At 43.3% G+C, this 15,878-nt stretch overlaps 2 protein-coding genes across 2 annotated transcripts; one reads left to right on the top strand and one right to left on the bottom strand.

Annotated features, from left to right (window-relative positions):
- Positions 1-4,685: 4,685 nt before the first annotated feature.
- Positions 4,686-7,795, top strand: prss23 (serine protease 23). The gene is made up of 2 exons (XM_049752328.2): positions 4,686-4,822; positions 6,075-7,795. Exon 2 carries the CDS (start codon positions 6,093-6,095, stop codon positions 7,215-7,217), a length of 1,125 nt encoding a protein of 374 aa, XP_049608285.2. The 5' UTR covers positions 4,686-4,822; positions 6,075-6,092; the 3' UTR covers positions 7,218-7,795.
- A 388-nt stretch (positions 7,796-8,183) lies between these two features.
- cfl1 (cofilin 1) lies at positions 8,184-14,636 on the bottom strand. Its single transcript, XM_049718508.1, has 4 exons — positions 14,421-14,636; positions 10,424-10,734; positions 10,227-10,303; positions 8,184-9,116 (listed from the first exon to the last, which is right to left on the bottom strand). The coding sequence occupies exons 1-4, from the start codon at positions 14,619-14,621 to the stop codon at positions 9,004-9,006; spliced, it is 702 nt and encodes a 233-aa protein (XP_049574465.1). The 5' UTR covers positions 14,622-14,636; the 3' UTR covers positions 8,184-9,003.
- Between the last annotated feature and the right edge of the window lie 1,242 nt (positions 14,637-15,878).

Here is a 15,878-nt window from a genome sequence, read left to right as displayed (position 1 = left end):
CATGTTTGCAATGTGCTGTCGTGAGTGAGAGGCGAAACGAGGATATTCACTGTGAGCTTGCAAATATTTGTTCAGCGCTTTACAACAGATTTGTGTCCTCAATGCTTTTGTGTCTCTTCCATGGAGACGAGGACGCGAGAACCGCGCCACCGTCGGACGGATTTCTCACGCTAATCTTGGGACCAAACATGGCAAAGCATGAACTTTGAGTAAAAATTCAGAAAAAAAGGTAAAAATGTAGTTGTGGGCGGATCAGCGTTATAATACTCATTTACATTTGATTTCATTTGGATTTTTGCAGATTCATTTTCTTTTTGAGAGACGATTTATTGGTTATTTCTAGTTTTAACTGTTTTCAAAAATGCTGTATTTCAGTTTAGTTTTTGCTGGTTTAGATATTTGTTTTATTTTAGGGGAGTATTTTTAAAGTAAGGATAAGTACAATTCTCAAACTTCTTTGACCCTCTTTGACCTTGTACAGACGTACAACAGTACCAAGAATAAATATTTTAGAAATTAACCCTGAAAGCTTATTTCTGATATTAATTTTGCTATGTTTATAATTATAGTTAATTTTTCTCTGTAAAAAGTAGTTATAGTTGGTTTTAGTTTTTTAAGCATTTTTGGTTTTATTTTAGTTTGTTAATGAAATGTTTTCCAGTTAGTTTTATTTTTAACTAAAATAAACTTGGGACGAATCAATCCAAATGTACATGTAATGGATACCAATGATAATATTGATAATGAAGGGTACAAGAAATGTGAATCTACACGCAAGATATTTATCCCTTCAAAAGGGTGTTATCCAAGTGTCGGTCGTAGTTTTCCAGGTTTTTGTGTTTATGGCAACTTAAAGCAGCTGCGCACTTTAATTTTGAGCTCGCCTCGTTTTTCATCCCACACCCCACTTTTGCTCTGGAAGCACTTGAAAGCAGACAAATATTTCAGCCTTCATTCCTCACGCTCTGATCTTTACATTCAGGTTTTGCGTGGGTCATCTTTCACGCAAATGGGATGGAAATCAACCGAAATATCGCAGACACAACATTGGCGTTTTGGTTCTATTCCAAATTCAGTGGCCTCCTCTGAGATGTGATGACGACACACGCTCCACTAATTTCCTTGCAGTTAGTTTGCATTCCTCGCTTCTGTTTTTGCACAGCCTTTATTTTTTTCTTTTTCCATTTTGCTCCTCCAACCCGACTGGAATGACATCATTAGCCCATGTGGCGGAATACCCGCAAGGCCCTGCAGGAGGACCGGGGACAGGAGGGGGCGGACAGAAGGTTCTTCACGTTCCTTCATCAGCTGAGTCTGAGCAATAATTCAAGCCCGCTGCGGTCATTAGTGCGGCCGCTACAAATACGGAAAATATTCCTTTTGTGGACACGAGTGTGATGAAAAGTGAGGAAGCGGGATGGAAAAGACATAAAACATGAGGGCACGTGCTGCAGACAGGGGAAAAAGAAGCGCTATTTTTATTGGTCAAGAATTTGGCTACTTTTATTCCAGTCACTCCCAACCAGTGTATGGGAAGTGGTCCAATTTAATTAATTCTAAGTAAATTAAAATGAAATTATTACTGATTTGCAAATAATATAGCTGTGACGAGAAGAGCAATTCAATGTTCTTCCAATGGATGGTAGAAGGTCCAATCAAAACAGAGTCATTGCAAACGTTTTCAACTAAACTAGCTCTGATTTCACATTGCATTTACAAAAGAAATGAACTGATCAGACTTTTTTGTTTGGTGGTTTTTCCACATGTATGTATGACATGTTCTTCTAAATGAAGGTTGAGCTCAAGTCGTTCCACATGGGCACCCGCAGGCATGCAAGGTGGGCCCGCCCGTCCGCATGAAGACTTGCCGTCATGCTGCGAGAGACCCCCAGCCCCCATAAAGCAAAGTGGGATTTCCGAACAGGATCGCAGCCTTTTCGCTTTAATCTGATAATTGGCTTCACGGTCAAACAAGTCGTGTGAAACTTCAAACAACACAGGAGGTTTCTGCCTGGACTCTCTCAAAAGAGCATCAAACAGCTGCAGCTTGGGTTGCGACCAGACTAAAGAGATCAGAACACATTACGATCCAAATCTAAAGACTTTACACTGGATTACAAATAGATTTGACAATTTTGCTACTTGTCTATGAACTGCTGAATGTCCTGAGTAAGGTTAAGTCCGCCCTGTTACGAGATTTTAATGTTATCCTTCTGGCAAATTGCGCTGGAGTCTATGCGGGTCTCGTTTTTTTGGACCTGATTACGGCGTTCGATACAATGTTCTGTTGGCTCGCTTGCAGCATCAAGTTGTCGCTCTCTAGAGTCGTACGGTGTACCGCAGGGTTCAATTTTGGGACACCTGCTGTTTTTATCGTATTTGCTGCCCCCATCTTAAGGAAGCATAATATTTCCTATCACCGCTATGAAGATATGTCCCGGTTTTTACTCAAGGCCGTTTTTGTCCTCGCTGAAGTAATTCAAAGCCTGGATGGCATGAAACGTCTCGAACTTCAACGAAAAGAAAACAGATGGTGTTTGGTCCCAGTGCCTCTTGTAAGTCTCACTTGGGCCCCCTGGAATTTTATCTCCAGCCAGCAGTCTCGATTTGGGGTTTTAAATTTGACATTGGACCAACAATTTGACGCTGTTGCTAAATCCATTTTTATTTTTTTTTAATCTTAGGGAGCTGGCTAAAGTAAAGCCTCTCTTTCACAACAGAAACAAAAACAAAATGGGATCTTAAACCCCATTGTTCATGTGCCATTCAGACGACTTAATAGAAGCAACGTGTTCAAGTACATTGGCCCATATTTGATACATTTGTCAAATCATTGAGACAAGATGGTCATTATTTCACTGGCTGTGAATTTGGAGCCATTTTCATATGTCGGTGAGCTGTGCCATTCTTCTGAGGTCATCTCACAACCGCGGAATCCTGCAGACTCGGCAAACTGGGCTACCAGTAATGAGGAAGGAATCATCGTGAAGAAAGTCAAACAAGATGACGTTTAGTTTCCGTGGCCCTTTTCCTGAGCGTTGCTCGAACGGAGGAGCTTATAGGAACTTGACAGCTGTTGCTCTCGTCAGGTGAACGTTTCCGTATTTTTCTCTCGGATGATTCATGCTGGAAATTGTGAGCGGGGTTTTGCAGACAAATCCTGTCTGACAGTCAGCCGGACGGAGACCTCAAAGTTGGGTTGAACATTTTTTTTGCTGTTTCATTCACCTGTTTGGTCAGCCATGCTTTATAATTATGCACACAAAGTCAATTGTACATAGCACCCATTGACATCAGGGTCAAAATAGTTTTGGAATTTTCACTACACTTTCATTTTGTTTTATTTTTTAAATATTCGGCTCAATTCGTCACCCATCCAAGAGCGCTGATGAAAAGAATTGAGGACCCCCCCATCATCATTTAAGTTCTCCATCCTATTAGTAGGAAGTTGTCTTACTCGTGAGAAGAAAGAGCCACGTAACTTAAGCTGGATAGCTTAAATGCTAAAGCAGCTTTATGATAACGGCAGACCTGCACCAAATCATGATGGATGAACTTAACAAATGTCAGCAGGATGGATCCCATTAGGCCGGCAGATGTTTTATTTCCCCTCCGCCTTAAATCTGCTTCTACCGAGGTGAAGATGACGCCTCGGAAGTCAAGGACGGTGGCTCGTGCTGCATTTTCGAGCAGTGTGTGTGTGTGTGTGTGTGTGAGAGAGAGAACGAAAGAGGGAATGTGAGATTCAGTGTGTGAGTCATTGTGTGTCGATGTGTGCAACAAGGTGGGTATTGTGCCTGTCCTGACTCATGTTCTTGTCTTTGGAGATGTGTGGACATTCCTGCGTCGCCGTGACCGGGTGCTTTTGTTTGGCTCGCCGGTACCACGCCGACCCCTGGGAGCATCCCAATTGCGTGTCCAGAATTCCTTTTAAGGGGAGCGGTAGACCAAGGTCAAGAAAGATCTTTGCTTAGTTGGATTTCACCAACCTGGGAAATTTCTGCATTAACAAAAACCTAAATGGAGTTTTTACTGTCAAGGGGTCAAAAATAAATTGTCATTTATTGGCCAATAGTGAACATCCATCCATATTGTCATTTTTGATTCCTGGGGTATTTGAAATCAAGCCGTTTTAAATTAGTTGTAGGTAGATAATACGATTGGAAAAGAGTATTCATTATTTTGTTAATATAATATTTTGCATTGATATTTTTCTTGCTCATTTATTTTGGCTTTGTCAACTCTGCTTTTCCAAGAATATTTCAATCTGAGTTTGACTCCTTTCTCTAGTTGAAGGGTGATAATTAAGGCTTGATTCAATTACATTTAAGTTCAAGTTTAATTCAAAATTATATTATTATATTTTTTTCTATTATTATTATTATTATTCACAACGCATCTAGGGTTATTTAAAAATTATCTGAAAAAATTGACTGCCTCTTCTGTTTTTGACCAAAATTATTTTCTTGCAATTGTCTGGTTTTGTGATGAAACATCATCAAGAGCTTTTTCATATTAAAAGTGAGATTTTTTTAAATTATTAGTTTAATTTGACGGCGCTAGGACCCCGGGTGGGTTTGACCTAGGCTCACCAACTCCACGCTGGAGTTGGCGCTCCGCACGCGCGTGCGAGCGCACCCTGAAGCGTCATTTGCATTTTGTAACAGTCGTCGAAGCGCAGCACGTCGGACCACTCAACTTCGTTACCTGCTGCTTTCCTACGGGGGATCTCAAACAAGCCATTCACGTGCGCTCATCATATGCATGCAATGAAAAGAACAAACATGGATGCAAACATGGACGGCACACATTCATAAACCAGGTAATATATATTACGCGATAGACTTTTTGGTGTTGGTCGGACGGGGGCGTACTTACCTGCCCTTTTAAGGACAAACGTCACATGACATTGATAAAACACAATATATATTTGTTTACTTATATTTGTTCATTTATTTATTTATTTGTTATTATTGATCTAGTTGTTGTTTATTAATATAAAGCTATATGTTGTCTGTCTGTTCAATAAAGTATCTATCTATCTACCTACCTACCTACCTACCTACCTACCTACCTACCTACCTACCTACCTACCTACCTACCTACCTACCTACCTACCTACCTACCTACCTACCTACCTACCTACCTATCTATCTATCTGAAAATATTTCTCGATATATGGAATGAGCACAGTGCCGCACCGCAGTGCTGTATGTTTCTTCCACGTGCACGAGTGGAGTGCAATATTGTATATTAGCAGCAGATGTTAAAAAAGAATGGCTCATTTTTATTCTGACTGACTGACTGGCTGGGGTTGCATTTGGCAGGAATTGCACGCCGTGAAAAGTGAGGGGAAGAAAAACGCAAGCAGCTCTTCAAACAAATCTCGACTTGTTTTTGTCTCCAACAAAAGAAGTTATTCAGTGTCTGATGTTGGCTCAGACTTGATTTGGGTTGGATTATTCACAGCTCAACTTTCGCCCTTTTAGGATTTCACTTTTTTTCTCCCTACAAGTGGAGTCTGACAAGTCGTAGGTGTGCGTGCTGCGTGTTCGGAGCACACTTCCCATTACTAAGTGGGAAGTAATGTTCTTTTTTTTTTTGCCACCTTGTTTCAACCTGTCTGGTTTGACTTAGCCACACCTCAGAAGTGCCTCAGGACGCCTCACCTCCATGAGTAATGTCCTCCCATAAATCCATCAAACAAATCCACCTGATGGATCTGTCTCCGATTTTTAGCCAAGCACTTCTGGGGGACGCACTCATGTCGAGGAGGCATGAGACATTCTTTTGTGTTCTGTTTAAAGAAACAGCTTGTTTTGAGGTTACTTGACTTCCTCTTACTTTCTTCGGAATGCAAACACGCGTCCATAAAAGCGTTTATGTGCATATTTGCCTTGAAATCGTATTTGAAGCAGATTATCTATATAGCACACAAACACATGGGTCATTGTTAATGCCACTTCTGGAGCCTTTACACTTGATTTGATTTTACAGTTTGGGCACAAAGATTTGGTTTTTCAAACCCTTAACAAGACCCGAGAAGGACAAACAGTGTGTTTCTGTGTCGACAGTGTTGTTCCTGTAGCACCATGATTGAGCGTGGCAGCTCCCAATTACCGGCTCTTCTCCTCCTCCCGTTCCTCCTCCTCTCGTCTTCCCTGGAACTTCCCCGCCGTCCCCTCATGGATCCCCTGGTCCCCACCTTGGTCCCCCATCGTCCAACTCTTCTGGTGCGGTCCCGCTTCAGCGCCCACCCTCACCTGGCCTTGACCACCCACTGCAACTCCAGCTGCTTCCATCGCGCAGGGGCACCAGGCCACCAGTCTGCCGACAACCTAGCCTTTGAGACCCTCTACTCGGATGGCTCTCGAACGCTGACCACCGTGGACGTGGAGGAGGGGGACGCCAGTCTGGTGGACCGGATGCCCAGCCACAGGATGGGACGCCGGCGTGTGAGACGCCATATCTACGGTGCAGACGGCCGCTTCAACATCCAGGGTGACAACTTCCTGCTGGACTACCCGTTCTCTGCGGCTGTACGCATCTCCACGGGCTGCACCGGCGTCCTGGTGTCGCGTTGGCATGTCCTGACCGCCGCCCATTGCCTCCATGACGGCAAGGATTACGTCAAAGGGGCGCGCAAGCTCCGAGTGGGCTTCCTCATCCCACCGTCCGTCAACACGACCGTAGCGGAACCCTCGTCCGGGAAGAAGCCCATGGTACGCTGGGTGCGGGTGAGGCGCACCCGGGTCCCTAAGGGGTGGATCCAGGGTCCTCAGGAGCTAAGCATGGACTTTGACTACGCCCTTCTGGAGCTGCGCTGGCCCCACCGGCGGTCATTTATGCGGCTCGCCGTGGCACCTTCCCCGGATGGCCTGGCGGGTCGCCGCATCCACTTCTCGGGTTTTGACAGCGACCGACCTGGAGAGCTGGTTTACCGTTTTTGCCCGGTGGAAGAAGAGTCGAGCGACCTGATCTACCAACACTGCGACGCTCGGCCGGGGGCCAGCGGATCGGGCGTGTACGGCCGCGTGTGGGACAACTCTTTGGAACGCTGGGAGAGGAAAGTCATTGGGATCTTTTCGGGGCACCAGTGGCTGGAGGTGGACGGAGAGAACCGTGACTACAACGTGGCCGTGCGCATCACTCCGCTCAAGTTTGCACAGATTTGTTACTGGCTGCACGGAAATCGTCTGGACTGTTCGCACGACTGAGACGAAGGAGGGACTCGGACGTGAAAAAACAGCCACCCATCAGGAGGGTACCCAGTTGTAACGACCAGTTTTTGAAATCTCACACGAGATGACAATAAGACAAGCATGCTCGTGCTAGCTGCAACAACAAGTTATTGTTGGCATGATCGTTGGAGACATTTGACAACCAGACCCAATTTCCGGTAACACTTACAGAACGAGTATCTTTAACATTTACTAGATGGCCTTGATTGTTTTTTGGAGACTACACACCAGGAATCAAACATCTGAGAATCTGGCATTTGCTGATTTTGATCAGCAGCTCATATTCATCCTGTTTATTGGTACGCGATTATCCTGCTCAACCATCACCATGGCATGCATCTCTTGTGCAGTGTTAATATCGATCTTTTCTAGATGAAAAACACTTTTATATTCATTTACATAGTTTACACAGCTAAAGGTTTAATTCAATATCTTGACATGAACTTTCTTTCATCTGAATAAGAAACACGTTATGAGCTTGAGAGATAGATTGTTGTAATTTTATTTTTGGACAAATGCTTGATATATTTTAATAAAGAGATTTTATGACAGGACTGGAAGCGTCAGTTGAGCAGGAATTACAAGTGGTGCCGTGGCGCCCTCTTGTGGTTATAAGCTTTCTTACAGATTGAGGTGATGTGACGGTTAACAAAGAAAATTAATTTCAAGAGCATATTATGACCATAGCCTGAGGTCCTCCTTCCCAAAGTGTCACTAATTAAACAATACTGTTGAGATTCTGAAGTCCCAAATTGTTAAAATATTTTTTAACAATCTCAATACTGTTGAGAGGCTGAAGTCCCAAATTGTTAAAATATTTTTTAACAATCTGTTAGCATGAGTTGTCAATTGTTGGAGCATTTAGCATATTTGAATCCAATTCTGCTTAACATTTTTGATGATCCAATTTGATGTATAAGAAAATCAAGCCACAGTCAGTAGTTTAGTGCTTTTTTTTTATTAGATAGGAGACGATACAAAACATCCACCATTCAATATTCAGTCTCAAATCTGGTTACCGGTGTTTCATTTACACATTGCTCTCCATCAAGACCTTCACAACGCCAACATTTTAGTTCTTTCCCAATGAGATAATGGTTTGAAAAAAAAAAGGTACGAGGAATGCGTGAACTACATCAAATGCCGTTGTCAGAACAGGTCAGAAAAAAAAATACTCGGGTTTTGGAATTTTGCATGTTCAAAACAGAAAATATATTAGAACTTGTTCCCCAAGAAAATGTTTGATACGTCTTGTGCAATGGAGAGTGTGAATTAGTTTACACTAAACCAGATCTCACTACAGTTACAAAGCTTACCTACAAGTTTGGCAAAAAAAAAAAAAATTGCTGAAATAAAAAGCAGAATTTGTTGATGCATACCCCCTTCAAAATAGAACAACCCCCTCCTTAGCTTTATACATCACATCATCCTTCATTCAATTTTCACCATTGTGTGTTTTGTTCATTCATATTCTTAAACGGGAACGACAGTCCGGATTTTGGAATTATCTCCTTTTATATATGAACTGTCGCTGGCACCCCCTCCCATGTCCACCCACAATATTACCCCCCCATAGAGAGTCCCATAAACTGCTGGTTCTGATTCTTCTGCTTTTATTTCTTTTTTTGCCCTTCTCCAAACCATACTGGAACGAACAGCTAAACCCGACAGATGTGTCTGAAAGGCCTCCCCGGAAGCCAGAAAATAGGGAAAGGGGGTTGGGGTGGTGGTGGAGGGGGAGAGGGGTGTCAAGGGCCGATATTTAAATGGGGCAGCCTTCCAGGCTGACTACTGATCCACCTCCAAGCTTTTCTGCCAGGGTGTGCCGGTCTTTCAGGTCTTCCAAACCGTTCACCTGCCACTCATGCTTGATACCTGAAAGAAAATTAAAATTCTGACTCCCACCATTCTGCGCGTGACAGATGACACACCCTGATGAGCCCGTCAGGACTGATATGCTCTACCGGACGACCGTGTTGTCGAGTGATGCTGCTAGCTTGCCTGATTTAGCTCCGTCCGCCGTGTTGCCATATTTTTTCATTTTGGTCGAATTTTGCATCGTGTTAAGAACCAGTCAGGTACAGAGCATCTCGAGCTGGAGCAAAAAAGTGGAATGACTACGTACTACGTAGTACAGTTTTTCACCATTTGTTTTCCTGGTATTCTTGGGGCGTATCGAAAACTTTGTTGAGTAGCCCCTCCGCCCTAATGACTTGCGCATCTTTGTTTGCATCAATTGTAAAGTGCAGTTCGCTAGCGAGTCTGTTGTAAAATTTGACACTTGGATCCCTTTTATTTTTATTTGTGAAAATAGTGTTTAGTCTTTGACTTTATTCTTATTGCACTTATCAAGCCTACCCCTTCCCCCAAACACAAGCTCACACGGGTCAGGCGAGTAAAATGATACGGTGTCAGTTGCAACACGTGAGGATGCACACGCTGGAGTCCTAGAAGTGAAGGAGAAGCTGCGGCTTCTGTGCTCGCCGAGCAACCAAAACCACCCAAGTACACCGGGCCTCGCGTGTATGTCAGAGACATCCGATAGGATAAACGGCAAGAAAACACTCGAGTTCCTGCTTCAATTCCATCTGCCTCATTGCTTCCCCAAACTTTGCCTTGAGATAAGTCTCATGGCACACCAAACAAACACGTATCAGAAGCACATAGAGTGAGCCCACACCTATTTGCGGGTCTCTCGTCACAAAAGTTTAGTCTGGAACCTGTTCTCAGCGATTAAGAGGTGCTCGCTGCAGCACTCTAAAATGACACAAGATGGCGCTAAAACCCAGCCTTAAGGGATGCATGCTGGGGAATTAAGGCGTTTCATGATGTCTCAATGTACTTGCTCAGTGTGAAAGAACACTTCTCTAAAATTAGAAAGATTCATTGGCCCTTCTACCATCTAGTAGTGGAAGTGACAATGCCTGATCAGAGAACTTCCCTTATGCACTGCTCCACAAACTCGAGAATATTTTAAATCCTGACCTTCAAACTTTCTCTTGATGGCATCTTTTGAGCTGGCGTAGATCATCTTGCTTTTCAGGGAGGCGCCATCAGGAGCCCTGCAAAAACAACACAGTCACTAAAACCTCAAAATTCAAAGTTGTACCGGCATACAAAATGTGCAGTGGAAGCACTCCACATGCACCCACCTGTGCCCCATATTTTGCAAAAGGCCTCACCAGAATATGAAGACGAGGTCCTCCTTCTTGGTCTCTTTGGTCTCGTAGGTGGCGTCGTAGAGGGCGTAGCGGCAGTCGTCGGACGGCAGCATATTGACAAAGTACTGGTAGGGGTCCTGCACGGTGGTGCCCAGGTCGCCCAGCAGGATCTCCTTGCCGTCATCCAGCACGATGTTCTTCAAATCCTTGCTCATGCAGAAGAGGATGGCCTTCTTCCTCCTCCGTTTCTCCTCCTCGTTGGCTTGAGCCTTGCGCACCTTCATGTCGTTGAAAACAGCGATCACTTCGTCCGTCACTTTCACACCGGAGGCCTGTGGGGAAGGAAGAAAGGTCACACGCTAGTATGTGTGCTTAATACATTTTTTTTTTTTGGTAAGAAATGCATTTGCACTACTTTTTGTCTTCTTATTTACTGGACATGAGGTGGTTTATGAAATGAATGAATTTGAAGCTTCCACGCTACTTTTGCAGAGCAAATGTATAGTCACGGGAAAAAAATGGCTAACTGAAGCGTTGGTGCCTTGAAAGCAAACAATCGCCACAGTGTTCCGTGGCCCACAAGAGAGTCGGAGTGGGAGGAAAAAGGGACAAGCAAGAGGCCGAGGGCTGCATGTGACTCTCTGCTGAGGTGTGGCCATGGGACAGGACAGCAGGGAAGAAACGACTCAAGCAGGACGTCACCACTTTTTTCCATATCTAGAAATACCGAACCAAGAAAGGATCCCATTTTGTCATGCGTTTGGGAAACAACGTTAAAACTTGCTCACTGTACGAGCCTAACAATACAACTGCTAAAATCATTAAAAAATGGTCAACGTTATGCCTGTGTATAGCAGATATGTCAAGCAAAGAAATAAAATAATCATAAAAGGTATTTGCTTTGTTATAGGTCACCATTGTTTATTTGGAATTTTATGAAAAGTACAACTAGTGGTATTGTTATTCCATCAGTGAGTACTCAAGAGTGAATACCCGAGGTGGTCCCGATCTGAAAAATGTGGCATTGAACAACCTTAGTCATCAGTAAAGGTTGAATCAAGGCAACTGGACACTTATTGAGTTTGTTAAAGAAAAAAAAGATAAGAAAATAAAGAAAAAAAAAAAAAAGAAACTAAAATAAAGAAAAACTTGTTATGGGCCAATGAAAGTCTAAATTGCAGCAAAGTTCCATTTCGTTTCCTCCAATGACATATGCAGACCAACAAGCAATACCTTCAAATGTTGGGAAGGAGGCTATGCTAACCACGCTAAGCTAAGGTGGGCCGCGCCGAGTTTAAGCAGCCCACAATGGCGCTTCTGTCTGGCCAACTGACGAGTCACATATGCTGTCTCCACTCACACCGCTGCATCTGCTGACTTTGCTTAAGCCAATTCATCAGAAGGAAAAACGCAGTCTCATGAGGAGGACGCCACAAAGTGTGTGCGCGTGCATGTACCAATGGGGGGAAGGGAAACAGGCAGGAGAGCTAAAGAACAAAGAAAAAGGAAATAAGGCAGGAAAGAGAATCACGCTTGGAAAAGAAAAAGCGAGACAAACATGTTTGCCGAAGGTGGGAAAGGAAGTGGGGATGAGTCGTCTCAAAGTAATTGGTAGTAATTATTAACCAGGAAGGAACCCTAACATTCATAAAAGCATTGTAAGAATTGTCTTGACCTATTTTCTGTCTTGTGATTCAAGAACACTAGGTCACAACCCCAGCGTTTGATGGCACCGGCAAACCAAAAGACGCAGTCATTTTCAATTCACATTGGTTTCCTTGCATAGTTACTACAATTTTAGCAGGTGGCACTAAAGTATCGCTATGCCTGCAGAACAAAAACAAAGGAAGAACATCACAACACAGAAGCTTCAGTTGCTTTCTTTGTTTACATTTTATGTGGACAGCAAATTCCAAGGTGTTTGTACACAATCTTGCAATTTATTATGTGGAAAAAAACATTAAACATAAATTTAGGGTGGCTGGAACAGATTATTTTATTCCCCGTTCATACGAATGGGGAAAGCTGATTTGAGATACAAGCGTCGACACAGAATGAATTTTACTCGCATCTCAAGCCACCACTAGATTGTATGATCAGAACAAAGGGACAAAGGAGAAATTATAGAAATGAACTTTTAAAAGTTGCTAAGCCTAAAGTCACACACACGCAGTGTAGTATTTGTCGTGTGCGCCCAAGTGAGCAACAGTTTTACGTCTTAATTGCGGCCACACCAAAAGGTATGGCAAAGAGACTGCAGTAAATTCACATCGCTAATCTAATCAGACTCCTGGAGACGCCTACCGATGAGGGCAAGGTCCAAGTGACAACTTCACGTTTACAATTCCGCCACCTGACAAATAACAAAATGGCATTTGGCTGCAAATGCTCTCACGTTCCTCCACCGCCAACTTTTACTGAGCAACATCAACCAAATAAAATGAAAACTAAAATTATAATCAGCAGTTTCATTCATTCACTGGAGGTATTGGCTGCAACGTTATGGAACACGATGTCAACAATATTAAATCCACCTACCAACATTTGTAAAATATTTTTCATAGGGAGGTAAGCGTTGTGTGAAATACAAGTAATTGTGCCTGGTAGTAATGCATCGATAAGTTCACGTTTAAGAAATCAAGTGTTTTTTTGTTTTGAAAAAAAAAAAAAAAAAAAAGGTTAAAGAAACTCCTGATTCACCAGCTCCAGTTTTCTAAAGAGCTAGGTGACAGAATATGACCATTTATTAAAATGAACACGTACCACAATATTAGGTTTTATAAAAATGAACACAATAATACTAGTGATAAAGAGCGTTATTGATAACAACATAGACATTAAGGATATCCAACAATTTCGTCAACGGGTTGTCATACTTGTCGTCGCCTCAAATGGCGTGACGTGAACGCAGGGCGGCGCAGGCTGCGCAGCAAAAAAGAAAAAAAAAAAAAAAAAGGGAAGATGCGCAATGAGGATCCGGACGCGGCGACCGTTAGCTTCCGCTACTACAACCGGCTTATATAACGGTTCATAATTCGCTTCAATGTCTACCACGACCGAGAGACTACGCGGCGAGACAAATATCGACAATCGTGCTTATTATGGGAATAAATAGTCAGAATTGGTTAACAATAAACACCAAAGATGAAGCACGAAGATGCTCTTTGCACCAAATTTAGGGTGGGGCCGTGAATGCAGCACATGTGACGAGTAGTCGCGAGCACTCTATACATACACACACAAAAACGACGCTTGATTCACAAGCATTTTGTCGTATCGTACAAAACAACACTGGATCTTTTATCACGTAATATATATATGTGGTAACGTGGATTGGACACCACTTCGCTAATCACAGTGAAGGGCTGTGGCGAGCGTGTAGGATTGAAGTTAGCGTCAAACAAGAGACAAAGAAAAAAAAAAAAAATCACAGCTCGCGCAGCCGTAATGGATGTCATGGTGTTAGCTTAGCAGGCTAACAATACCGTTAGCTTTGTTAGCCGCAGGCGTCTTGCTCGCTGTGCACCTGCCAGCCCGACACGAAGCCCTGTGGCCAAACAACACAGCGAGGCTGCACAGCCATGACAACCAGTGATGGCTCGTCTTCTTACGAACAAACGCGAAGCAATGCGGTCAAGGGGGCTTTGGGTTAAAGAGAAAAAAGAAAAAGCCTTTTATGTGGGGCGAATCACGGAAATGGGCGAAATGGCGCCAGCCGTGTCAGGCCGTGGACATTTTAAAAAGCCCCCCCCAAATCGTAACATCTGATTCCCACGCTTACCGCAAAGCAATTTTGGAAGATTAAAACGATTAATAAACAAATATTTGACAGACGAGCATACGACCAAGCTAGCTTGCGTGACGCTCTGTGAGGCTTGATGCTAAACTACAGCTTTTATCTTTTGGGGGGTAAAAATGGGGGTCGCCTTGAATTAAACCTCTGTAAAATGGTTTCTTTTAATCTTAAACCCAGCAAATAGAACACTCCAAACGTTGCGTAAAGCGTCGATAAACGTACCATTGTTGCAGCTCTGAGTTGGTCAGCGTCCGGCCAGAAATTGAATGGAGCTCTGATGGTGATGACGATGATGATGATGAAGACTTGCTCGCTCGCTCTCGTCACGGCGTGAACGCGCTGACGTGCGCGAGCCTGAAAGCGTGAGCGGCGTGCACGAGCGCGTAACCCCTTCAGCAACGTCCCTACAGCTGATTTTTCCATTTTGTATTGGAAACGAGAAATTGTTACATTATAGCTAAAAATCCATTTATGGCTTGGGGCATGTGGACTTAGTTAATTAATGTGGCTTGGGAAATTAATTACGAAAACAAACATCATAGTAGTTGTCAAATTTTGTATGGCCTATTTGTAGATTAATTATATGGTAGGGATAAAAGTCGTACATCTGCCGGTATCCTGGTCTCAGTAAGGTTTCTAGTTAAACAATAATGTAGAAAACGTATGATTGACAGTCATTGTGGCTGTTAAACGTTCTTTATTAAACAGAAAAATACAAACTATTGAGTCACATAGAGGCTATTGATTTGGCGTGAGTGAATTCAATATATATATATTAAAAAAAAGGGCGTTCATTTGTTCTGTCAGTGATGGCGGCTGTCTCACAAAATCTCATTTGCTTTTTTTTTTTTTATATACACTCTCCAAAATACTGAAAAGAAATTTTTGCATTCTAACGGGATTCTTTATTTACATGCCAGGCGCTGTATTTGAATTTAGCTCAACGCCAGAGGGCTGTTTAAACGAGAAGGGGAGGCGTTTATCTGGCCATTATCCTGCCCTTTCTCACTCTCGTCTCTCGCTCTCGCTCTGACTCTCTCTCTTTCTCTCTCTCTGGCCGCTCGCGTCTCCTTCCCCTCTGCGGATTTTCGTTGAACTCACTTCCTTATTTGGAAGTGAACGTTGCTCTGCTCTGTGAACGCGCTTAGCTCCGGGCGCGCGGAGGGGGCGCGGTCTCGCGACGCTTATCGCCATATAAGGACACAAGGAACGCCAAAAAATCGCCATGGTAGACGTTTGTGAAGCACACACACGCACACACACGCACGCACACGCACGCACACATACTACCTCTCTCTCTTTCACACACACATATGAAGAGAAGAGAGGCCAGTGAGGAGACGACAGAGTTTTTAAATGTAAAAGCGGAAGGTCGCGCGCCGGTGATGACTCAACAATTCATCACCGCGTTTTAAGTGACACAACTGAACCGCTACCGTTGATAAATAGCTGCCGTCAAGATGATCAGAGACCCACATTAAAGCCCATTGATACTTGTATTACTGAAATTTTGCTGAGGAAAAGCACATTAGAACGCATTGTATCTTTGTAGGTGTTTGGTAAGAATGTGAAAACCATGCCCTAAACGCTCTCTATAATCTTAACATAAGTAAAATATTGTCATTTTAAGGCCTTTTAACAGCTACAATTCAGGGTAAAATGGGATTCATTGTAGAGTCA

The sequence above is a fragment of the Syngnathus scovelli genome, chromosome 1, assembly GCF_024217435.2.
Source record: "Syngnathus scovelli strain Florida chromosome 1, RoL_Ssco_1.2, whole genome shotgun sequence".
In the NCBI taxonomy this organism is placed as follows: Eukaryota; Metazoa; Chordata; class Actinopteri; order Syngnathiformes; family Syngnathidae; genus Syngnathus; species Syngnathus scovelli.
This window is presented reverse-complemented; position numbering and strand designations above follow the sequence as displayed.

Coding starts and splice junctions, on each gene's coding strand:
- prss23 (XM_049752328.2), top strand. CDS start 6,093: ATGATTGAGCGTGGCAGCTCCCAATTACCGGCTCTTCTCCTCCTCCCG.
- cfl1 (XM_049718508.1), bottom strand. CDS start 14,621: ATGGAAAAATCAGCTGTAGGGACGTTGCTGAAGGGGTTACGCGCTCGT. Junction 10,735..14,420: donor AACTCAGAGCTGCAACAATG/GTACGTTTATCG, acceptor CCTTCCCCACAG/GCCTCCGGTGTGAAAGTGAC. Junction 9,117..10,226: donor CATCAAGAGAAAGTTTGAAG/GTCAGGATTTAA, acceptor ATTTTCTTTCAG/GTATCAAGCATGAGTGGCAG.